We start from the raw sequence: 21,517 nt of genomic DNA, 5'->3' as shown, positions 1-21,517 counted from the left end.
GACAAAAAAAAAGTATCACTTTTATTTTTTTATTTTTCATGCGGCTTAAGTACAGATATATTCAAAATTTAAGGAGTTACGCAAAGGCGCAACTACTAAGGGTTCAAGAATATTATATATATATATATTCCTTAGTGTATGCTACGTGTGCCTCTGCAACTGTGTGTTTATTGCTTTGTTTTATTGTTATCATTTTATTGGTATTTTATTGAGGCGAGTCTAAGGGCTTTTTTTTTCCCTCGCAGCGTGAAGATCGAGTCTGCATGTCTGTCTCTGCGAATTTCGTCCGCGGGTTTATCGGTAGCTAATTTACGTTTATGGAAACAAGCGGAGAAAACTGTTTTACCTTGACCTTCACTTCCGCTCTTTTCGTTTTGCTGCTCTGCTACATGACGAAGTTAATAAGTAGGTCTGCGTGGAGTTTGCTACGCTGGATGGATGCGACATCGTTGCCGCCAGCATGCGGTGAGGTAACGGAGATACCAGGCATCCCGTCGATCGGGTGTGTGGCAGTCCTGGAGTACCAAATGGGAAGTCTCGCCGGGTTTTCTTGCTGCGTTGTCGCTTCAAGGGAAGAGGTGTACCTATTGGGACCAGACTTAAGCGTGCGTGATGGCTCACTCACCTCAGTGCAGCTGTGGCGACCGCATATGGAGGCGAAAGTGGCTCGACTGAACTCACTTGTGGCGTTTTTTTTGTCTCCTACGGCGCACGAAACGCCTAATATTTCTAGTAAGCAGAAGAATTGTGCAGAGGCTGATGAAGTATGTGCTATAGTTGCGTGGGAGGACGATGGTGGGCGGCGGCAGCAGCATCTCACAGCTCTTTTTTTCCCTTTGTTGCAGGCGCTTTCCACCTCACAGAATGCTCCCGTTAGGTCTATTGAGACACAATTTCTTCATGAACGAAACCAACAACGTGTGTTGCGTCTTTTTTATCATCCATCATTCGTTACCGGCTCCTGCAAAGGCAAACATGTTGTGCTCTGCAGTGGCTATGATGAAACCGTGCGGAAAGATGCTTGTCTTACGCTTAGTGAAGAGCATCAGCGCCACATTCTTACACCGGGAGATCCACGTGGGGACGTATCAGGAATGTTTTCATTTGTCCTCTGTAACGCGGTGATAGAGAAGAACACCTACAGGTGGGATGTCATCTGGACTGCCAAGGCTCCCGCGTGGGTTGCCCCGTGGATAGAACAACCTCTCTCCGATGGTGTTGTCTGTGCTCTTGCGGTTCAGCAGGAGGAGTCTTCTGTTGTTGCAGCGGTTGGAACAACAAATGGTCACTTGCATATTTTGCACTCTGACTGCAGCCATGTTTCTTACCGTTTTGGTGGTCCCATTTCGGATCTTGCGTTTGTGAACACTCAGTGTAACAAAGGTGAGGAGCGGCATCGTATTGGGGTAGTCACGGAGCTGGTACATCGGCAAGAGGCAAAGACATCCTTGAACTTAAATAACACGCCGGAAGCAGTTGTGGAAGACGATGCGCCGACGTGTCTTGTTATTCTTGACAGTTTGGGTCGTGTTATTGTTCTTCGGGACTTTACAGGGGGGACGGAATCGGTACAAGTTGTTCCAGATATTCAACATTTCATCACTCTTGCAGAGCACCGAGCCCCCTGCTCAAGCAGCAGCTCCGCCATCGAAGGACCCGCCAGTGCGCGCTCAGTCACCGTCGGCTTAAAGAGGTTTTCTGACATTTCGTCTCTTCGCCACGTCTTCAACCGGCGGAGACCGAAAGAGGCCCAAAGCGATGTACAGAACACCACGGCGGACCCCACATCCATACAACAAATTGGAACTATGAGGCAATCAGAGAATGAGAATGGCATGTTTGCTGGTCATATTTTAAGTCGCGGTCTTTTCAGTCTTACGTCTTTGCTTGGACCAAGAGGCTATGCAGAGTTGGTGGTGAGTACCATGGGTCGGTCCCTCGTCTCAATTCCATTTGATAAAAATGAGGGTGCCTTTTCAATTGCAGGATTTATTGAGGCTCCGGAAGCGATGCTTTTCGTTGGTTTTGTTGATTTTTTAAATACGGGGGTGGCGGAACTGTTGATGGCCGGGAAGCGCCATGTGTTAGTTGCAAGGCGATCGCGCCACCAACAGAAAACAAAGGCAGCCCTGCTTCTGCAACTGTTGGAGAGGCAAAAGATGCATAAGTTTGCATCAGGAGATACGTTATTGGGGAGTGACGAGTTTATATCATGACGATGATAAGATTGGGGCCGAAGAAATTTGAAGGCATTCACAACGGCACGAAACAGATGTCATTCGTGGGCCGTGGCCTTAGTGTGACTATCACATCCACACAAATACGCATGCCAGGAGATTCATTCAGCTACCGTCCTGCCGGCTCTGTTGTGTCTTACGTTATGTGTGCTTCTTTCTTTTCTTTGTGCCACGCAAATGTGACCGCTGTCTTTAAGGATAGGGGATGGTGGGGAATCTCCGAATACGCCTTTTGTAAGCGTGCTATAATGTAAATTTTTTTTATACTTGTTTCCTGTAGAGTGAGGGGCATGTGCTCTTGTTGTTGTTTTACTTCCCTCTCTTTGTTTCATTTTCTCTTTGTGTCTGTGTGGCCGTCTCTCTTTGGCGGTGGGCAGGGTGGATTGGCGTCAACAACGGGTCTCTCTGATACACATGCAGGTGTGGCGGTAGCAAATGCGGGTAACGTTCATGCAAAACCGAAATCGGAGGACAAAAATTCCTGGGTGCAGGATTCGGTTTTTTGCGTCAGGTGCCGCTTTGGTGACGGTGTTCGTCTTTTTTACGCTTGCCCTTGGCTATGCGACGGAGTTTTCAGAGACGGCGGATCCAGGAAACACCGTGCCCGGGAGACAGCCGCAAACACATGTGGCTGAGTTGGCAGTTTCGGCGTGGAACGTGTCGCTGGAGATGGAATCTGCGCGGATGAAGATTAGGGCGAGCATAGAACTCTTTGCGGAGCGCCTTCACGAGTTGCGCGAGCAGTCACCGAATATCACAAACCTGAATAAGAGCTGTCACTTTGCCTATCCACTAAACAGGCGAATCACCCGATTTGAATATAAGAGTAAAAATGCACGGGTGAAACATAGTCTAACCCCCGTGGCATTTTTTAATGCACTTCAGCAGGAAGCTGAGAGTAGGGTATTTGTCTTCTTTGATTCGCTTCCATGGATTGTGAGGCAGACACCAGTGGTCCTATCACCTCAGTTTGATATAAAGAAAAGGTTTGGGCTATGGAGAGTCTTTTTTTGTTCCCCCTTGCCTAACAAACGTGATAGCCGGGCACTCCCTAGCAGGAGTGATGGGGAATGGGCTTTGCCACTGGATGAGGAGTACAGTGAGAGCCAATTTCTGCGGCCACAACCCCCGCTGTACATGGCTGTTTTTTTTAATGCTGTGGTCTCCAACAGTTTTGTTATCACATGTGGTGGTAACGTGTACACGTGTGGAGGCTGTCTAAGACGTTGGCATCTGCCAATAATTCAAAGTACAGAACAACTGGACTGGCGTGGCGTTGTCGTCGCCCTTTGCGATGAGTGGTGCAAGGGATATTATCACTTTACACATGAGCATTTGCCGCGTTTGGCGCTTGTGCATAAAATATTACTTGAGCGAGAAGACGCGGTACTGGTGTTATATGCCCCCATGAAAAGCTTCCACCGACAGTGGTTAATCGATGTTCTTGGTATTCCTTCTGGTCGTATTATGCGTAAGACGCTTCCAGTGCATGGGAATTTGGTTCTTTATCCCATTCCAAATGTTTGTGGGACGCCATTTACACACTTGACGTACGCCCTACGTGACATTGTCTTTGAACGACTCCATTTGATGCCTCCCCTTCCTGTCACGCAGCGGAAGCTTCGTCTTCTTTTTGCAGAACGCGCCAGGCTATCGAGGATGCCGTTCAATTACCACAAGCTGAAGCAGCAGATCTTGGAAGAATATGACGCACTCTTTGAATTTCGCGCATTATCCGGCAATTTGCATGTGGCAGAGCAGATACATGCCTTTTACGATGCAGACATAGTTGTTGGCCCGCATGGCTCCAATCTCGCCAACGCGATGTGGATGCGCCATGGCTCACATTTGATGGAATTTATTTCGTATAGGTACGCCAACATGTGCTATCACACGACAGCGAGCAGCATTAATGTGACGTATCATGCCATCTTTCATAATGCTTGGAAGGACGGGAAATATTTTCTATCGTACGAAACGATAAGGCGGCACATCAACTATGCGGTGGAGGCGCTGCTCAAGTCACAGTAAAGTTATACCCCGTTATTTACGTTTTTGCAATACGTGTGTGTGACTGTGTGATTTTTTTTTTTTTTTTCATTTTATCCTGCCGTTGCTCACTATCATTATTTATTTATTATGCTTTATTTCGCCCTTTCATTAATGTTTCTTCTCTTCACTAACGCGCGGTTGGCTTTGTTGCCGTATGTCAAAGCGCTGCACATAGATGAAGAGGCTTTCGGGATCCAGACACAATAAGTTTTCGCAGGCAAATGTTGACTACCTCTGCCAGGAGGTGCAGCGGATGGAGGATTCCCAGATGTTTTACCTCCACGCCTTTGTAGAGGCCCTGCGAGAGCTGGCGGAGGTCCTTATTTGGAGTGACAAGAATGCCGAGTCGGTCTTTGACAGCTTTTTGGAGCGTCGTATGATGGGTACGTTTGAGCGTATTGTGACGAATGCGGAATTTCCCTCCGCTGTGAAGGTCCAGGTCATACAATGTATCACCATGATGCTACAAAACCTGACGCGAAAGTCATCGATGTACTTTATTTGCAGCAACAACCACCTTAATAGGATTATATCAATCTTCATCGATGAAACCGATGATGAGCTCCTCTCAACTTACGTTTCCTTCCTGAAGTCTCTGGCACTCCGTTTAAACGGCGATACAGTGCAATTTTTTTTTGAGCGAGAAACACGTTCCTTTCCGCTTTTTGACAGGGCGTCAAAACTACTTGCTGCGCCGGATCGCATGGTACGTGCGGCTGCAAGGCAAGTTGTCATTAGCGTTGCTCAGCTCCATGAGCAAGCCATTACGATCTTTCTTGAAGACGCACTGCGGGAGGTATTTAAGGTGATCTCGACACTCTTGTGGTTGCAAATACAAAACCTTGCGGAAGCAGTAGCGGAGTACGGCAATGTGGAGCGTACTAGTGAGAGGTCTTTACATCCCATAGGTATTTCTACTCTTAGTGACCGTTTGGAGGATATTGTGGACGATTTGTTTTACATTAACGATCTCTTTGTTGTGCCACACACCTTTGTTCCTCCCTGCTTGGAGCATGTCCTTGACGAGGTTGTCCTTACACCGTTAGTGATGTTGCTCGAGAATCCGCCCTGCAGCGTTTGTTGTTTTGCTAAACGCCCATCTTTTTGCACATGTGTTTCCGCTTCTGTTTCACTTTCCGTGCTCACCCGGTGGATACCGTTAAATAAAGCAGAACGACTTCAACGTCTCTTCAAAGTGAGGCTGATAAATTTTGCTGACCCCCGTGGCGCTGTGTTGGGACGTTTGCTGAAAAGTAAGTGCGCCGATGTCCTTTCGGGGGCTGTCATGCTTCTGAATGCCGTGGTTCTTGCTGGACTCATTGAAAAAGGGACCAGGGATGAAGAAGATGGAATGACTGCTGACGGCAATGAGGAAACCTCAAGGGATGCGTCTGAGGAGAGGGGGGTGCCCGCAGTGACAGACATGTTGAATGGGAACTGGAGCATTAGGCAACCACACAGCGAACCTCCTCCTTCTTTTCCACCTCCACTTCAACCGCGGTCAATGGTCTCCTGTGAGGTATTTGTGCGGTGTATGTGCCAACGTGTGCGGCAAGGAGGGATACGGCGGTGGTGCGAGGGCCTCATATCAGCTCTTTACCACCTCATTACGAGCCCTGCGTGCACTCGTCTTTCCGTTTTTGACGTGGGCCTCCGTGTCCTTATGGACTTTGCTCACGACAAGCGCGAAAGTTATTTTCTGTTTAGGGGGCTTTTGCTCCTTTGTCACTCTGTCGTTGTGCGTCGGGCAGCGGCGTGCGCTGAATCCTTGGCGTTGCAAAAAAATGACGGCGTCACGCCCGCGCTGAAGTCTGCCGCACTATGTAATACGACCACAATGACTAGTCCGAATGCCACTGATGCCGAAACCACCACAAGCAACGATGAAAAGAGCAGTGGTCGGTGGTTGCGGTCGCCCCACGAACTTCTTTTTGTCAAACTTGAGCATGTGGCTAGAGAATTTAATCCTTTTGGAGAGAAATCACGTGTCAGCTTGAGTAAGGAGGCGAGTCTGTTGTTGCCACTCCTTCCCAGTCTTGAGTTTATTAAGTCTGAGCGAGTGAAAGAAAACGATAGCAATCAGGTAACTCGCTGGGAATTTGAACTTAACCACGCCCAAGAGTACGTTGCGATGCAAAGGAGCGTCGCAGCGCTAGTTCCACCTCGACTTCGTGCCGCATTTGATCATTTAGAGGAGGAAGATAATGAGTTCTGGATGTGGTTAACCGTGCGTCATCACACCCACCAAATGATGGGTAAGGAAGATGGCTTTCTGCGTGCGCTCCGCAAGTATGGTGTTCGCCACCATACGGGGGAAACTGTGCGTCTCCCACAACGTGATCGGGTGTATTTTCGATGTGAATTTGTTAAGGGGCGCTTTTTGCTCGGCGCATCATCGCCAAAAGTAGCTACCGGCACACCGATGTACATGCTTCTGCGTGGCACTGAGGTTATTTTTCTTGACGCGGGGGACACAGTGCGACGTACGGATCGAGGAGTCAAGTTCCGTGTTATGTTTGCCCTGCAGTTGATATACGTGCAGGCGCTGGTGTCGCAGCCTCCCTTTAGTGCAATAGTCACCCATGTGCATCCTGCCTCCCCCCTTGAGCTACACGTTGTGTTTCGTCACCGAGGGGAAGCGGCATCTGCTGTAGGCATGGTGACGGAGCGTTCTTCTTTGTGCCGTTCTAGCGGTGCCGCACTCGTGTATCGTGCACTCCATCACGATGGATATCTGCATGTGGCTAACGCAAAAGCGTCGGAAGCAGAGATGCATTCTTCCAAGAATGTGTGTCAATCTTGAACCCTTTTATGCTCTTTCCTACCCTTACTTTTAATTGGTTGTGTGTGGGTGGTTGTGTTTGACGTCTTGCTTCTCCCTACCGCTTGTATTTCAGTTGTTCCTGCGGCTTGGGCATTTCTCTGCTTTATATGGCTTTTCCTTGCATCTCATTTGTCCACCGCTCTTTCAGGTCGGGAAGGGCAAGCTGTGGGGCGAGTTCCCCGTGGATTTCGACTACTGATCCTCCACCTCAGCCTCCTACTTGTTCCCTGCCGTCCTTGCGCTACACCGCGCACCAGAACAAGGTAAAACAGAGAGTCTAAGCAAGCACAAGAGGCAAGAGAACAATAAAGTAAAACAGAAACAGTTATCATAAATAATTTGTCAACGCCTCGGCGGTGTTGGCAGTGCTCCATTTAATTTAAAAAATAAAAATAAAAAAATTGTTGGCCTAGGTGCTCCTGATCAATTTTCCTGCGGTTGTTGAAGTCAGACGATGTGGGACAAGTTTACTTCATTGAAGTCGCAGAGCATGAGGGCAACGACATCCTTCAAACGAGGTGAAATTATTTGCCCGGTCTCGGCAGACTACACTCTTGAGTCTGACGCCCTTGTCCTCATGGATGGCTGTCGCCTGAAACACGACACGAGATTCAACGCCACCATCATCAGCCGCTTTATCATCGCCACGAAGGATCTTCAACTGGGCGAGGAAGTTTTGGTTAATCTCAACACATTTCTTTACGACGTGGGGGACAGGAGAGGTTCATCCCTCACAGGGTTTAAAAACCTCACGGAGGAGGAAAAGCATCATCTTTACAGGTATGCAGATGAACACGTGCGGCAGCGAGCGATCATGGACGGGTTTATTCCAAATCGCAGTGAAGGTGGAATCAAGGTGGTGCAAACACGAAATTCGCACCTATTAACCGTGTCGCGGGGGACCCACGAGCCCATGAGTACAGTATTTACCTCCACTGGTGTTTTACTTCCGTTTCCAGTGCGCAGTACAATTGAGCTTCCAGGATACCAACACCTTCGTCTTACTGGGGGATCGGAGTTTATCCGTCACGCCTGTCAGCCAAACCTGCGTCTTGAGATTGTGGGGGACTCCATTCGCGGCGTCGCCCTCCGATTCATAGAAGAGGGTGAGGAATTGACATACAATTACCTCTGTACAGAGTGGGATATTGCGGAACCGTTTCACTGTACGTGTAACACGGATTCATGTTATGCATTCATAAGGGGTTTTTATTACTTGGACACCGGAGAAAAGGCGCGTCTATTGCAGAATGCCAGTGCTGCAATTAAGGAAAAGTACAACGCACCGATTCCATGTACTGCTTCTTTGGCATCTTTAGAAAAAATAACGGCATTAGCCGTTACATTTGAGGGAAGAGTGGCTGCTCAACGATACGTCGCCTCTGGTACAGTCTTGATGAATGTCAACCGTCTTTGTGTGCGTACTCGAGAGGTCGTTCTTGACACTTTGCATATTCCGCATAGCTGTGATGCAAATGTTGTTCTCTTGGAAGGTCGTTTGGTGGCATCTAGACCTTTTCTTCCTGGCGACCCGCTCACACTAAACCTATCTACCCTGTTTTATGAATTGCCGCTTCCTTTTGAATGTCACTGTGGATCTGTAACTCACTCGCACCTGGTTAAAGGGTTTTCGGCGTTGAGTGACGAGGAAAAAAGTTCCCTCATGCCGTTTGTGGAGCACTCTGTTCTTGTAGAAGCGTTCCGTCATGGATTTACTGTGCAAAGTTCAAGTTCTTGCGTAAAAATACGACGACATCCTTCCCTGGGGGAGGCGACGTATGCTGCCGACTTTATTCCAAAGGGAAGTCGTGTTTTTCATATGAGAGGTCTTGTTATTCCCTTTCCAACGATTTATACGGTTTATCTCGGGGATGACAGGCACTTGCTTTTCGCTTTTGGGGCACAATGCCTGGCGCACAGCTGTGAACCTAACACGCGTCTTTTTGTAGATGCCGCGAATGGAATGGCCACTTGTGTGGCCATACGTGACATTGAACCAGAAGAAATTGTATCCTTCAATTATTTGACCTCCGAGTGGGACATGGCGTCGCCATTTAAATGCTGCTGCGGAAGTGCATCCTGCTTTGGTATGATCAAAGGATTTCGTCACCTGGACGAGGAGACTCAACTCCGCCTCTGGCCGCATACAAGTAGTGGTGTGAAATCGCTTTTTGCCCAGCATCGTCGCAGTGCACTGTCAAATTTTGACACCTCATTGGTCTCTCTCCAAGGGCCTTTGGGGGAACTGTGTCTGGCGCGTGATTTGTCCTCGGGTGTGATACTCTTTACTGCCACAACATTTTGTATTGCAACCGAAGAAATTGTGTTGGACGGTGTGCGACTGAGGCATTCGTGTCGTCCCACAGCTGTATTCCTTGAAGGACGTGTTGTGTTGTGTCGTGCATCACCCAGAGGTGATCCCGTAACACTGAACATCAACCACTTGATCTACAGCACGCCGGCCTTTGTGTGTCATTGTGGTGCAGAAAACTGCGTTGGGGAGGTGCGTGGCTTCACTGGGCTTACAAATGAGCAAAAGAGTACAGAGATGTTGTACGTTGATCCACGGGTACGAGCGGCGGGGGGGTGCAATAAATGCTGGGTCCAAAGCTCATGCTCACTGGTAGAGGTGAAACCCAATGGGCCTATGGGACAAGCGACATTTGCTAAGAGTGACATTGTGGAAGGGCTCGCTTTTTTAGGGTGTCAGGCCTTGTTCTTCCCTTTCCAACAATCTACACGATCCTGTTGGATGAAAGACAACATCTTCTTTTTGCAGATGGGGCGCAGTGCTTGGCGCACAGCTGTAATCCAAATGTTCGTGTCATCATAGACAATATGGGGAAACAAATTGAATGCCTTGCCCTTCGGAATATTAGCAAGGGTGAACTTGTTTCCTTCAACTACCTTACCACAGAGTGGGATATGCAAACTCCATTCACCTGTCTTTGTGGGGCACCGCAGTGTTACCGTGAAATACGCGGATTCAAGCATCTTGAGGACGAGGCGCGACAGCGGCTATGGGGCATGGCGACACCCGCAATTAGGTCTCTGGTAACTATGACAAGGGGGGCAGATGCGTGGACCCAGCTTGCATCTACGCGTTTTTTTGTCAGTAACACTGGTGTGGTGCACGTGGCGGAAGATATGAAGGAGGGAACTGTTTTGATGAACATTTCATGTATCGAAGTTGTCCGGGGATGCGTCTCCCTTGATGGGCTTCGCCTTCGTCATCATTGCTCACCTACGGCGGCCGTCATTGAAAACCGAGTTGTTTTGATTTCTGCTGTTTCGGCTGGGGATGAAATTAATGTGGATTTGAATTGTTTGAGTTATTTGCTTCCAGAGGCGTTTGAGTGTAGTTGTAGTCAATTTAATAGTCCACATCTTATTCGCGGATTTAAGTGTTTGACGGAGGAAAAGAAACCTGCTTGTATGGTTTTTGCTGAGCCTAGTGTACGCGCTGCAGCTCTGAAGGATGGTTACAGCATGAAATGTGAATGTCGATTAATTAAAATATGCGAGGGTGGCACGGGATTTGAGGCACGCGCCACTATGAACATCTCCGCTGGCACGAGGTTTATGACCGTTCAAGGGCTTTGCTTGCCGTTTGGGACTGCTGGCACTGTACAGTTAGCCGAGGGAAGGCATCTGCTACTTTGTGGTGGGGCGCAGTTTCTTTCCCATAGCTGTGATCCAAACATTCGTATTCGGGTTGATGCGGTAAATAACAAAATTGAGTGTGAGGCTTTGCGCGACATTGCGATGGAAGAATGTGTGGCCTTAAACTACGCTGCTGTGGAGTGGGAACTGTATGCCCCATTTCGTTGCCTTTGTCACAGTCCCAACTGTTTGCATGATATTCGTGGATTTAAGTACTTGTCTAGCGCACAGCGGTTGACCCTTCAAGGGCAACTGACACCTGCAGTACGTCAGCTGGCGAGTTCTCACGCCGTTGTGAAGTTACCACCCAACGTTAGGGCTAACACCGCGGGAATGTTGCAGGTGACACGTACTGTGAACCGTGGCACTGTACTTTTGGAAGGCATAGAAATAGATATTCAACCAACGCAGGTCTCTCTAGGGGGCGACGCCTACGTCATCCGACACAAGGAAGATGCCACGACTGTGTTTGTGGAAGGTCGCTTCATCACCACGCGCACCATGGAAGAAGGCGACGTTTTGACAGTTGATATGAACTTATTTATATACGATATGGTATCCCTTTTTCCACGCGCTTTTGTGGAGGGATGCCGAGGATTTCGTCACCTTTCAGACGCTACTAAACAGTGTAAGTTATACTTATGTGAACCCCCAGTACGTGCTCAGGCCATGCAGGATGGCTGGATTGTCAGATCGTCATCGCCGCTCATAGAAGTTCGTCGAAACGGAGAAATGGGGCAAACTGCATATGCAGCCAGAAATATCGCCGCTGGTGAATTTTTGTTCCACTGCGCGGGGCTGGTTGTACCTTTTCCAACAATGTACACCGTCTGTGTCGGAGAGGATAAACACCTTTTGTTTGGGGATGCTGCCGAATGCATTGCTCATCACTGTGACTCAAATTTACAAGTGGTGGTACATGAGGAAAGCGAAACATTTGATTTTGTAGCAATTCGAGATATAACGATGGGAGAGATGCTGAACTTTAATTACTGCACCACGGAATGGATCATGAATACGTCATTTGTCTGCCTTTGTGGTTCGGTCCACTGTGCAGGCACCATACGTGGCTTTGTCAATTTGAAGGAAATAGACCGCCAGCGTCTCTGGCCAATTACAAGTCCCGTGGTCAAGCGGTACGTCAGCAGGGAGAGTAACTGAGCGCATATTGGAACTGATGCACGGTGTTGTTTGTTTGGGTGTTTTTTTTTGCCTTTTTTTTTCATCCAGGCCAATATTTATGTGTGGAAGAGCTTTGCGAGAGGTATTTGCAAAAATTGGGCGCCCCGCTTGGAACCAGGTAGATGATACTACGCTTTGGTTAAGTGTACTGCTTCTTCACAGATAAAACGATTTTAGTTTCCAACGAAAATCGCGTTGGAAGGCGGCACTAGTCCTTTTTTTGTTGTTTGTTTTGCGTTCCTCTTTCTTTCCCTGATGAAACACGCATCTGAAATTCATTTCTGCTTGGGTAAGAACCACACATACGAACGTTGTGCGCTAGACGAGCGCTGTAGAGAAAAGGAATTTCCAATGACAACGCTCACTCGGAGGCTGCACTTTTACAAGAATGACGTGACGCGGGGTTACACCAACCCGATGCGGCGCTGGGTGTACCACTATTTGCTTGGAGGTCTTGCACTCGCTGGAGGCGCCTATCTCTGGGGGCGGTATCAGCTTGCCGCGTGGGAGGCGTTGCGACATCCTGACAGAGGTAATCATCTTTGCTCAGCTGGCACCTTGGAGCTGTTGTTGCTACTTCCTTTGAATTATGCGTCTCACGCGTTTGGATGCTTTACTGAGAGCGTCTACGTCGCGGAATCCGTTCACCGCTTACTCATTAAGGCTGTCATGTGGTGGTATAACATCGATATCTCCGATGGGAAGCAGCAGGAATTTTTAACCCTCCAAGACTTTTTTGTGCGGGAGTGGGGAAGTGAGGCGCGCCCGTTAGCCTCGTCCCCCGTGACACTGCCCTCAGATGGGGTTGTGCTCTCAGTTCAAGAAGATGTTTTGGAAGAGCAGCTTGTTCAGGTGAAGGGGATGACGTACAGCATCCGGCAACTTTTTCATAGCCCCATGGGTCCGGTGGCAGAGGGACAGAAACGAGTGGCCATTGTTGTGCACCTGCGCACACAAGACTATCACCATGTCATTGCCCCATGCTCATTTAAATGTAGTGAGGTTGTGTACATTCCTGGGGCGTTACTTCCACACACACCGGCTGGCTTTCACTGGATTCCCTCTGTCTTACCTCTGAATGAACGCGTAGTGCTTTTGGGGCGTGTTCATGATGGTGACTTGCGTGGAAACATCGGGATTGCGATGGTGGGCGGCACCCTTACAGGACGCATCGCACTCCACTTTGATGGTCGTATTAAAACAAATTTCTTAGACCCACCCGAGTATGCAGTTCATCGGCTATACACAAGTGACCCGTTGCTCCGTAAAGGGGATCCGCTCTCGACGTTTTACTGGGGATCCTCTGTCGCACTCGTGGTAGATGTGCCGCGGGAGACCTTTGTCACAGTCAAGGCGGGGGATTTGGTGAAGGCAGGTGAAAGACTGATCACATATTAACGCCCCAACTACCTGAAGTTTCATTTCTGTTTGTATTGTCCTGCTTCTCTGTCGTTCACCGTGAACGGATATTTTGAGGCACATTTTTTTTTTGTTGCTGTTGTTATTGTTTTCCCCCGTTGTTCTTTCTTCATTATTATTATTTTTTTGTTTGTGTCTGTGCGTGATGCACCTCCCATGCGCTGACGGTTGTTCTGCTGGGTGGGTAGTGTTGAGAAGTGTCTAGGCTCACTGTTGTTCCCTTTTATTTTGCTCTTGCTGTTGCCGGCGTCCGCGGCACTGCGGAGGAACGGATATGCTTTGCCGTGTTCCAGCAGCTGATGAGGTGGAGGCCAATGTGCTCTACCGCAAGATCGAAAAACTCGATGGTGATCTCAAAAAGCGGGAGCTTCATCTCGCGGAGCTCATTGATGAGGTGGTGTACGCGGAGGATAGCAAAGACAAGGCCGTCCGTCGTGCTGAAGCCGCCCGCTACCTCGTCGACCAGCTGGAAGTAATGCTGCAAGACCTCTTGGGTTACTTGAAGGTGATTGAGGCCAACATCCTCCTGCCGGCGTTCCTGGAGCTCTTGCGTGTTGTGCCGCACGAGCCTCTCACAAGTCGAGAGGTCGTCAACCAGACTCTTGAAAAGATTGCCGAGAACAGCTTGAGCTCCCGAACAAAAAAACTTATCGCCACGGTGAGAGAGCTTCCTTCCGGGACACAGAATCGAGCAACACGTGAGGTCTTCATGCGCACTGTGACGGAGGAGTCCGTCAAAGTGGATGACGCCATTGTCCTCAGTGGTCTTCTTTTGGCGAATAAAGACGAGCTTTTGGCGCTGCTAGACGACCTGAAAGAGCGGGTTCAATATGCTCTGCAAGGCAACCGCCCCGAGGCACTTGTAGATGGAAGAAACCGAGGTGTGGGGTCCATCAAAAATGTGTACCCTAATATTGAGGAGCTTCAGGACAAGTTGCATCGCATGGAGAAGGAACGGGATAAATTGCGAGAGCAGATGCTATCGCAAGGCGACAACCCTCGGGGCATCAATCACATCCTTCAAGGCGAGATGGCGGCGATGGAAAAGCAGTTGTCTGATGCGTGTCATTGGCTTTCAACGGAGCAGTCCAACTCCCAAAAGATGTTGGGACGTATGAAGACGCTTGAAAAGGACGTGGAGCAGTTGTATCAGGAGAAGGAAATGCTACAGCGTGAGGTTAAGGAATTAAGGCGCGACCAAGTTGGTCGAAGCCGCTCGTACGCGGAGGAGCGACGTGAAGAGGAGCTGCAACAGTTGAAGATGGAGCTGGATCGGGTTATGTCCGGGCACGCTGCGGCGTGTGCTGCAACGGAGTCGCAGCTGGCCGATCTCAGGGCGCAGAACGCCATTCTTCTTGCTGAGAAGCAGGAGTACAAGGAACGTATTGACGACAAGGATCACCAGATAGCCAGTCTGCAAGTGGCCAATGACGTGCTTAGACGTGAGTTGTTTGAGTTGCAACAGAAAGTGCTATCAAGCTCTCATACGGTTTCTGCGAATGAGGACAGTGAACATGTACAGCGACTAGAAGCCACCGTTGCATGTTTGACAACGGAGCTGAATGCGTTAGAGCGCCGTCTGTCAGATGTTTCAGCACGCCATCAAGACGAGCGGAAGAAAATTATTGCTCAGTTTGAGGAGGAACATGGTCGCTACAAGGCGGAGCGCCAAGAGTGTGATTCGCTCGTTGAGCGGATGGCAAACGAGTTAGAGCAGCTTGCTATGGACAACCGCTCCCTTCGCGCTGCTGCTGCACTGCAGCAACTATGAGGCGCAATTCGTCCACGAACCACAGGCCTAGGAAGGGTGCGAGGTGTGTGTACCCACTGAAGCCAAAAGAAATATTGTTTGTGTTGCCTCCGCTTTTGGACTCTTTCCCGATGTCTCTTCCTTTGTGTATTTGTAGTCAAGGCGGAAAAAACGCCGTTACTCCTCCTTTTTTTTTTTTATCGTTTCATCATATTTCTGACTTCCGTTATTACCGCTACTCTTTGGTGTTGCATGTATGTCTCCCCGGGGCCGCTCCAGTAGCGGCGGAGAAAGTGACAAAATAAAAGCAAAAAGTACGTTAAAAAACCAACATGCTGTCTCTCGCACACCATCACCATCGCCTCTCTACTTCTCTTCGCTCCCATGTTGCACTTTCAGGAAAAGAGATGCTGAGGGAAAAAAATGAAAGGGCGACACAAAAAAAATAAAAAATGGGGGAAATGGGAGTTATTTTTATCTTGTCTTTTTTTTTGTTCTTGGTGTTGTTTCTTTTTGCCGCTTTTTGCTGATTGCCGCTGTTGGTTTTGCCATGTTTGTTTCCGTGTGGGTTGCCACCGGTGTTAGCACTACCGATTCCGGGGCTGTCATAGCGGTGTGCGTTATGGCAGGTATCGGATCGGCCCGCGCCTTGCATGGCGTCAGAAGCTTTGGATTCATATCAAGGCAATATTCGAGGTGATTCCACTGTCAATTCTACTTGTGGCGGAGGGAAGAGACCTGTACTATCGCGCAACACGGCAAATGACGGAAGTGCCACCAAGCGAATTCAAAACCGGAGATGTGATTGCCATCTGCAATCGATGGTACATGCTGCCTAGATGAGATCATGTGTTGTACAGCCTGCTGTCGAAGGTTCTGCTGAAGTGTGCGTGGGATGATGTGGGTGTTATTTGGGTAAAGGATGGAGAACCTCACATTTGCTTCTGTGATTTTGAGGGGGCGAAGGTGTTGAGCATGACCAGGTTCATAGAGTCACGGCTGCCACGTGGCATGGCAGTTCAGAAACTTGCCGTGGAAGATCCGCATGCTGGACACATGCCAAGTTCATCGGTTGCCGCTCTCTTTGTGGCGGAGGGGCAGAAGTTGACACCGCACTCATGGTATCTTTTTTTCCGTGAGCATACGCAATGGGCAAGAAAATAAGTACTACGAGTTTTCAATGGAGATGTGGCGGCAGAGACGCAAAATACATGAGATGATGACAAGGGGTGCCTCATCGCTAGCTGTCAAGGGGCAAATGGAGAAATTACAAGATATGGAAGTCATGCAGCAACATTTAGCTACTTTTCAGAAACCCGTTGCGTCGTTCCGCCTCTTTAACGGGTCCCTGGTCGCATCCTTTTTGGAAACATTTGATCTCCTCCACAGAAATCTGTCGCCACCGTTCCGGTACTTGCCGCAAGACTTTGAACATGATTTGCCGTTTAAATGGGTGTCAATTTTTGAGGAGCCGGTGATGTTTTTTAAGAGTTGACGAGGTTATGTCACTGCCGCGTATTGGTGTTGTGTATATTGTTTTTTTTTTTCTCTCGTCTTTCATTTGTTGGTTGTCTTGTGTGGGCGTGTGTGACAGAGCTCGCATAGGCGGGATGATGAAAAGGACTTTGCGAGTGTAGATGAGTGGTGTGTGTGTATGTGTTATTCAGCATCTACCCGCCAGTGGATCTGCCTCTGCGTTTTTGCTGGCTAGTTGTTTTTTTTTCTACCTTGTGCCCGGAAGAATACGAAGGGAAAGAAAGGCTTCAAAAGGGAAGGAAGTGGGAAGCTATGGTGGTGAAACCGGCTGGGAGTTCGCCACAAAGAAACCTGAAGCATGTGACGTTTGGTTCTGTGACAATCCTGCATGTTCCACGTCATTGCGACGCCACTCTGCGCACCCCCGTGGAGACTCAGGCCTCAGCGGAGTCCCCCCTGTTGATTTCCCCGCCCTGTGGGGAAGAAGGGCTCCTTCCTCCCTTTCTGGAGGAGGTGAAAGACTCACAAAGCGTGGGAACAATGACACCGGACTCTGAATCTTCCTTGCTTCTTACTCAAGCTGCCTCAAGCTACTCTTTGGATGGGCAGGGTGATGTGTGTAGCGTTCCTCTTGAGGAGGAGGAAAGAAATGACGAGGACGATGAGGAAACTTCGGCCCCCGCCGCATGCACGCACGCCGCAGTGTCTCCGACGCAACTGACGCTACCATTGTGTGTTAGCTCTCATTTTGCGTGTGGCATTTCGCCAGCTTCTTCTTTTAACTGTTGTGTTCCTATGAATAAGGATCCAGAAGTTCTCGGGGGTTCACCATTCTCTCTGAGCCCTGATGTGTTCCCTATGTCACTCAAAAGAACTGAACGAAACGCAAACGACGTCATGGGGGCTGCACGCTCCATTCGATATCGCTTAGAGAAGGATGCAGCTCCTCCTGCTACCTGTGTATTTTGTCACACTTCCACTGGGGTCATCGAGTGTCACCAAGGCCACCACGTCCACTTGGGATGTGCTCTCTGGTGCCCAGAAGTGTACTATAACACAAAAGAAGCAACATTAAAAAATATTAGTGTCGTGTTAGAGCGATGTCAAGACATTAAATGTGCCTATTGTCGACAACCGGGTGCACCCATTGGCTGTGTAAATGGTCACTGTCAACGCAGCTATCATCTAAGGTGTGCAGTGGACGCTGGGGCCGTGCTGAATGATAGCACGTTTGAGCTTCGCTGCCCAAAACATAGCAGTCAGCGCAGTCAAACGTAGTCACCATTTTTATTTTTATCTCTCTCTTTCCCTTCCTCACTCCCTCTGCGTGCGTGTGGGTGTGTGTTTATTCGTTGTTGTTGTTGTTGTGTTTTTTTTTTTGGAGCTTTCCAGTTTAGTTCAGGGCCCTCTAGTGCAAATAGGGGTGTGGCTGCCCTCCGAGGATGTGTTTATCATCTGTTGGGGCAGCAGAAAGCGCGGGTCACAGTGGTCTCTTCCCTGCCAGTGTTGTTGTTGTTCCCACCAGTGCCCCTGTAAGACAGATACAGGAATGAGAAAACAAAACGAAAGAAGCAAAAAAAAAGAAAAACTTGTTCTCTTTAAGCCATTTTTTTTTTACTTTGTTTCTGCTTGGCCCATGTAAAAACATCCAAAATAAAACGAAAAAGAAAATTAAGGTGTTGGGAGGGAAGCGGAAAAGGGACGAATGCTTGACGCGGCTTTTATTAATAGTTCCATGAAAAACGCTCTGGGGAACGGCGTTGAGGCCGTCATTCTGCTTGATGAAAACGGCGTCCTGCTTTCCTCGGCGTCGCTGAATCCGGAGTACGTCTGGCAGAAGGAGCACTCAATGATTGTTGCCGCAACGGGAAACGTATGGCGTGCCTGTGCTCATAACGACCTGACAAAAAATAAAATCACAAATGCGGCAGAAGCAGAAGCGTTGGAGCAAGTCCTGATAGACTTTGGTGAAAAGAAGCTTTGCGCTATGTCTGTGGGAGGATCGGCGATACTTTGCATGATAGGCACCGAATTGGAGATGGGACTTCTCAAGTTAAAGACAGCCTCATTACAGAGAAGACTTGACGGACACTTGCGTCCCGTTCTGCTCTCATTTAGTTAAGTTGTGGGTGGCGTGTGTGTGTTTTGGTTTGTGTGTTGCGTAGTGGCTGATTTTTCGCTTTGCCGCCTTCTCTTACGAGTGTCTCTCGCCCTTGTCCCACCGGGTGTGCTTTTCTGGAAAGACATGGGGAAAGTGAAAGGGAAAGAGGTACAGGTTCAGGAAGGAAGGGTCATTTTCGTACACGTGTACACCTTCTTGAGAAAAGCTTCAAAACAGTAAACAAATTGAATGCATCAAGGTGGTGTGTGCAGGTGGTGTTTATTTTTATTTCCTGTTTTTTTTATGTTCATTTTTTTTGGGATGTACTTGCTTACTTATGCAGGTGTACATTGTTATTATTATTACTACTATTATTTGCTCTGTTTCCGCACGCATACACAGGGTTAGAATGCAGCGTGTGGGGCGACGTATTCCCCTGCGAGGTGCAATAAGGTGCCCGTTTCTAGTGACGAGTCGACGCGCTGTCTCTGTCGCAGGAGGAGCCGGCGGTGTTGCTAGTCTTGGTAGTGGTGGTGGCAACGAGGGCCACAAAACCTACTTCGAGTACCTGGATTGCGTCTGGAACCGCCAGTGGTTCGGGGCAACCGAGAGTCTGCCGCCGTTACCAGATGCATCGCCGTTTGCAGACATCTTTGTCACCTGTCAAGCGGCGTTGGGGCTCGATTCAGCAATCGCCATTATTTTGTTTGGGGCTCTTAGCCGACTCTGTACGCTGTATTTTTCGCTTTACGGGGAGCGTGCGTCGGAGCGGATGCGGACTGCCATGCGGCGGCTAAAGGTTCCACATGAGGCGTTTCAACGTGTGTATTATCGCGAAGGGTCGGCGGCGCTGGACATTCAGCTGGCCGCCATTGCTCTCAAGGGAGAGCGTCGGCGTATCTTCTTGGAGGAAAAAACCTCGAATCTACAGTGTCTTTCATCGCTGCTTGGAACGCCACTAGTGCTCTTTGGCATCATCGAAACAACCGCCATGTGTGAAAATCCACGATATAATATTGGCACTTCCTCCTTTTTGTGGTGCCCAGCACTCACCATGACAGATCCCTATGGTATCCTACCGCTGACTTTCTGTGGACTGACGCTAATGAACTTTGAACTGTCGATCAGCAAAGATCTTAAGAATGGATGGATGTCGACTCTTGTTTGGGGGGCCCGTCTCGGTTGTCTTTGTGTTCTCCCTGCAGCGGCGCACATTCGCGCGGGGGTGGCTCTCTATTTTCTTGGTATGAGTTTAGTTGGTTTGCTTCAGCCTTTGCTATTGCGCTCCACGGCATTTCGCGCGTGGTTTAATTTTCCGGCCCAGCAATCACAGTTGGAGCCTACGAAGGCTGTGGAAAAGCCGGACGACCTTCATGCACGCATGTGCGTGCAGTTTCCTTATCTAACGCATCTGTTTAACCCGGAGTCCGAGGAAAATACTGGTTTTCTGAAGGACAAAGCGGCAACGTCGCAAAACGATTTCCAAAGGCGCTGCAATACTGCCGGCTACGCAAGGGGCATGAACCCTCTTATGCGAGAGGAGCCCCCGCGTCCGATGAGTGGCTGGTCTTCCACATCTTTTCCTGCTGCAGCAGTTAACGTGGCGACTGTGCCATCACGAAAGGGGGCCAACTTTGCAGCGGGCAGATGGAAAGCAACACAGACGGAATTTCGCGAGGAGGACTTTATTCCTGAGGTTGCTGATGCTGGCCAGAGTAGCGGCAAAGGCAAGCAATAGCCGTGGTGGAAGAAAATAAAGGAAAAGTGGAAAGGAGGGAGGAAACATGCTTGTGCATCTATATGGGTGTCGTGGAATAATCTTGTTTATATATATATATATATATATATATATATATATTCTTCAACAATAAACATGAGCGGGGATGTGTGTGAAAGAGGAGGATACTGTGCAAATCCCCTTTTGCTGGCTCTCTACAAGGATGGAACAGGTACATAACTTTTTTTCTCTCGTTACCGGTAGGTTCAGTGCATGCCAGAAATAAAAATAGAGAAACATGCCATTTTTGTTGACAAGGTTGAGATTGTTCAACGCCGAATTCATCTTCTGACGCAGTGGCCCTCATCTCCCTTACTATTTCAATACAAGGACGCACGGATTTCGCCGCGCTATCTTATACTCAAGGCAGAACCTCCTGTTGAGGGTGTATTGGAGCCGTTACAACCACCGATCAGGGAGGAGGAGGCACGTTGGGTAGTGCGCGGAATTGTGCGAGCTTTGTATGCACTTCATAGCCGTCAATTGGTGCATGGGCACCTGCGTCTGGAGGTGCTTCACAAGCATCAGCCATCAGGAAGGATTCTTCTAGCGCAGCATGTGTTTCCTATAGATTTGTTTGTGCCTTCTAGTGATGTGGGACGAGGCGTCTGGCGCTGTTGTGCCCCGGAAATTAGACGAAGTTCCGTGTTTGATTATAGTGCTGATATCTGGGCTCTGGGAGCTGTTTTTTTGCAGCTTGTGGCACCCGCAGGAAAACTGTTTGAAACAGCAGATTTGTTAGAAATGGATGTTCTCTCTCCTGATCTCATGTCGTTGAGTCCTTCCGCTGTTAGTTTCGCCGTGCAGTGTCTCCAAGAGGAAGCGGGAGGTCGTCCCACCATTGCGGAACTACTTCTGCATCCATTTCTCACGGAGAAAGACAATGAATTCGACAGCTACGAGAGTGAAGAAGAGAGCACCGATGAGGAAGCATGATTGGTAGTAACTGTTGTTGTTATGGGTCAATATGTGATGTCATGGATATAACCTTTCGTCCCCCCTCTCCTCTCTTTCTCTCTTTCTCTCTCTCTCTCCC

At 48.9% G+C, this 21,517-nt stretch overlaps 12 protein-coding genes across 12 annotated transcripts, besides 9 other annotated features; all 12 read left to right on the top strand.

The window, feature by feature from the left end:
- Positions 1-109: 109 nt before the first annotated feature.
- Positions 110-128: a microsatellite.
- A 306-nt stretch (positions 129-434) lies between these two features.
- TraAM80_00932 (uncharacterized protein) lies at positions 435-2,216 on the top strand (the record flags this gene model as incomplete). The annotated part of the gene is made up of 1 exon (XM_029377990.1): positions 435-2,216. The coding sequence occupies one exon, from the start codon at positions 435-437 to the stop codon at positions 2,214-2,216; it is 1,782 nt and encodes a 593-aa protein (XP_029242214.1).
- A 456-nt stretch (positions 2,217-2,672) lies between these two features.
- On the top strand, positions 2,673-4,268 carry TraAM80_00931 (glycosyltransferase; the record flags this gene model as incomplete). Its single annotated transcript, XM_029377989.1, has 1 exon — positions 2,673-4,268. One exon carries the CDS (start codon positions 2,673-2,675, stop codon positions 4,266-4,268), a length of 1,596 nt encoding a protein of 531 aa, XP_029242213.1.
- Positions 4,269-4,319: 51 nt separating this feature from the next.
- Positions 4,320-4,341: a microsatellite.
- Positions 4,342-4,464: 123 nt separating this feature from the next.
- Positions 4,465-7,092, top strand: TraAM80_00930 (uncharacterized protein; the record flags this gene model as incomplete). Its single annotated transcript, XM_029377988.1, has 1 exon — positions 4,465-7,092. One exon carries the CDS (start codon positions 4,465-4,467, stop codon positions 7,090-7,092), a length of 2,628 nt encoding a protein of 875 aa, XP_029242212.1.
- Positions 7,093-7,567: 475 nt separating this feature from the next.
- Positions 7,568-9,946, top strand: TraAM80_00929 (methyltransferase; the record flags this gene model as incomplete). The annotated part of the gene is made up of 1 exon (XM_029377987.1): positions 7,568-9,946. One exon carries the CDS (start codon positions 7,568-7,570, stop codon positions 9,944-9,946), a length of 2,379 nt encoding a protein of 792 aa, XP_029242211.1.
- A 5-nt stretch (positions 9,947-9,951) lies between these two features.
- Positions 9,952-11,937, top strand: TraAM80_00928 (methyltransferase; the record flags this gene model as incomplete). The annotated part of the gene is made up of 1 exon (XM_029377986.1): positions 9,952-11,937. One exon carries the CDS (start codon positions 9,952-9,954, stop codon positions 11,935-11,937), a length of 1,986 nt encoding a protein of 661 aa, XP_029242210.1.
- Positions 11,938-12,213: 276 nt separating this feature from the next.
- On the top strand, positions 12,214-13,356 carry TraAM80_00927 (putative phosphatidylserine decarboxylase; the record flags this gene model as incomplete). Its single annotated transcript, XM_029377985.1, has 1 exon — positions 12,214-13,356. The coding sequence occupies one exon, from the start codon at positions 12,214-12,216 to the stop codon at positions 13,354-13,356; it is 1,143 nt and encodes a 380-aa protein (XP_029242209.1).
- A 295-nt stretch (positions 13,357-13,651) lies between these two features.
- TraAM80_00926 (uncharacterized protein) lies at positions 13,652-15,148 on the top strand (the record flags this gene model as incomplete). Its single annotated transcript, XM_029377984.1, has 1 exon — positions 13,652-15,148. The coding sequence occupies one exon, from the start codon at positions 13,652-13,654 to the stop codon at positions 15,146-15,148; it is 1,497 nt and encodes a 498-aa protein (XP_029242208.1).
- A 447-nt stretch (positions 15,149-15,595) lies between these two features.
- Positions 15,596-15,642: a sequence feature (A-rich).
- A 665-nt stretch (positions 15,643-16,307) lies between these two features.
- TraAM80_00925 (uncharacterized protein) lies at positions 16,308-16,622 on the top strand (the record flags this gene model as incomplete). Its single annotated transcript, XM_029377983.1, has 1 exon — positions 16,308-16,622. One exon carries the CDS (start codon positions 16,308-16,310, stop codon positions 16,620-16,622), a length of 315 nt encoding a protein of 104 aa, XP_029242207.1.
- A 293-nt stretch (positions 16,623-16,915) lies between these two features.
- On the top strand, positions 16,916-17,881 carry TraAM80_00924 (putative chaperone-like ATPase (ISS); the record flags this gene model as incomplete). Its single annotated transcript, XM_029377982.1, has 1 exon — positions 16,916-17,881. The coding sequence occupies one exon, from the start codon at positions 16,916-16,918 to the stop codon at positions 17,879-17,881; it is 966 nt and encodes a 321-aa protein (XP_029242206.1).
- Positions 17,882-17,935: 54 nt separating this feature from the next.
- Positions 17,936-17,984: a microsatellite.
- A 173-nt stretch (positions 17,985-18,157) lies between these two features.
- Positions 18,158-18,191: a microsatellite.
- A 117-nt stretch (positions 18,192-18,308) lies between these two features.
- TraAM80_00923 (uncharacterized protein) lies at positions 18,309-18,725 on the top strand (the record flags this gene model as incomplete). The annotated part of the gene is made up of 1 exon (XM_029377981.1): positions 18,309-18,725. The coding sequence occupies one exon, from the start codon at positions 18,309-18,311 to the stop codon at positions 18,723-18,725; it is 417 nt and encodes a 138-aa protein (XP_029242205.1).
- A 2-nt stretch (positions 18,726-18,727) lies between these two features.
- Positions 18,728-18,770: a microsatellite.
- Positions 18,771-19,053: 283 nt separating this feature from the next.
- Positions 19,054-19,080: a microsatellite.
- A 33-nt stretch (positions 19,081-19,113) lies between these two features.
- Positions 19,114-20,442, top strand: TraAM80_00922 (preprotein translocase subunit YidC; the record flags this gene model as incomplete). Its single annotated transcript, XM_029377980.1, has 1 exon — positions 19,114-20,442. The coding sequence occupies one exon, from the start codon at positions 19,114-19,116 to the stop codon at positions 20,440-20,442; it is 1,329 nt and encodes a 442-aa protein (XP_029242204.1).
- An 87-nt stretch (positions 20,443-20,529) lies between these two features.
- Positions 20,530-20,562: a microsatellite.
- A 132-nt stretch (positions 20,563-20,694) lies between these two features.
- On the top strand, positions 20,695-21,417 carry TraAM80_00921 (protein kinase; the record flags this gene model as incomplete). The annotated part of the gene is made up of 1 exon (XM_029377979.1): positions 20,695-21,417. The coding sequence occupies one exon, from the start codon at positions 20,695-20,697 to the stop codon at positions 21,415-21,417; it is 723 nt and encodes a 240-aa protein (XP_029242203.1).
- Positions 21,418-21,481: 64 nt separating this feature from the next.
- Positions 21,482-21,515: a microsatellite.
- Positions 21,516-21,517: the final 2 nt, after the last annotated feature.

The sequence above is a fragment of the Trypanosoma rangeli genome (assembly GCF_003719475.1).
Source record: "Trypanosoma rangeli strain AM80 chromosome Unknown Tra_15.4_contig_00017, whole genome shotgun sequence".
Classification (NCBI taxonomy): domain Eukaryota; phylum Euglenozoa; class Kinetoplastea; order Trypanosomatida; family Trypanosomatidae; genus Trypanosoma; species Trypanosoma rangeli.
The sequence above is the reverse complement of the archived record's forward strand: the minus strand, read 5'-3'. Positions and strand labels throughout refer to the sequence as shown.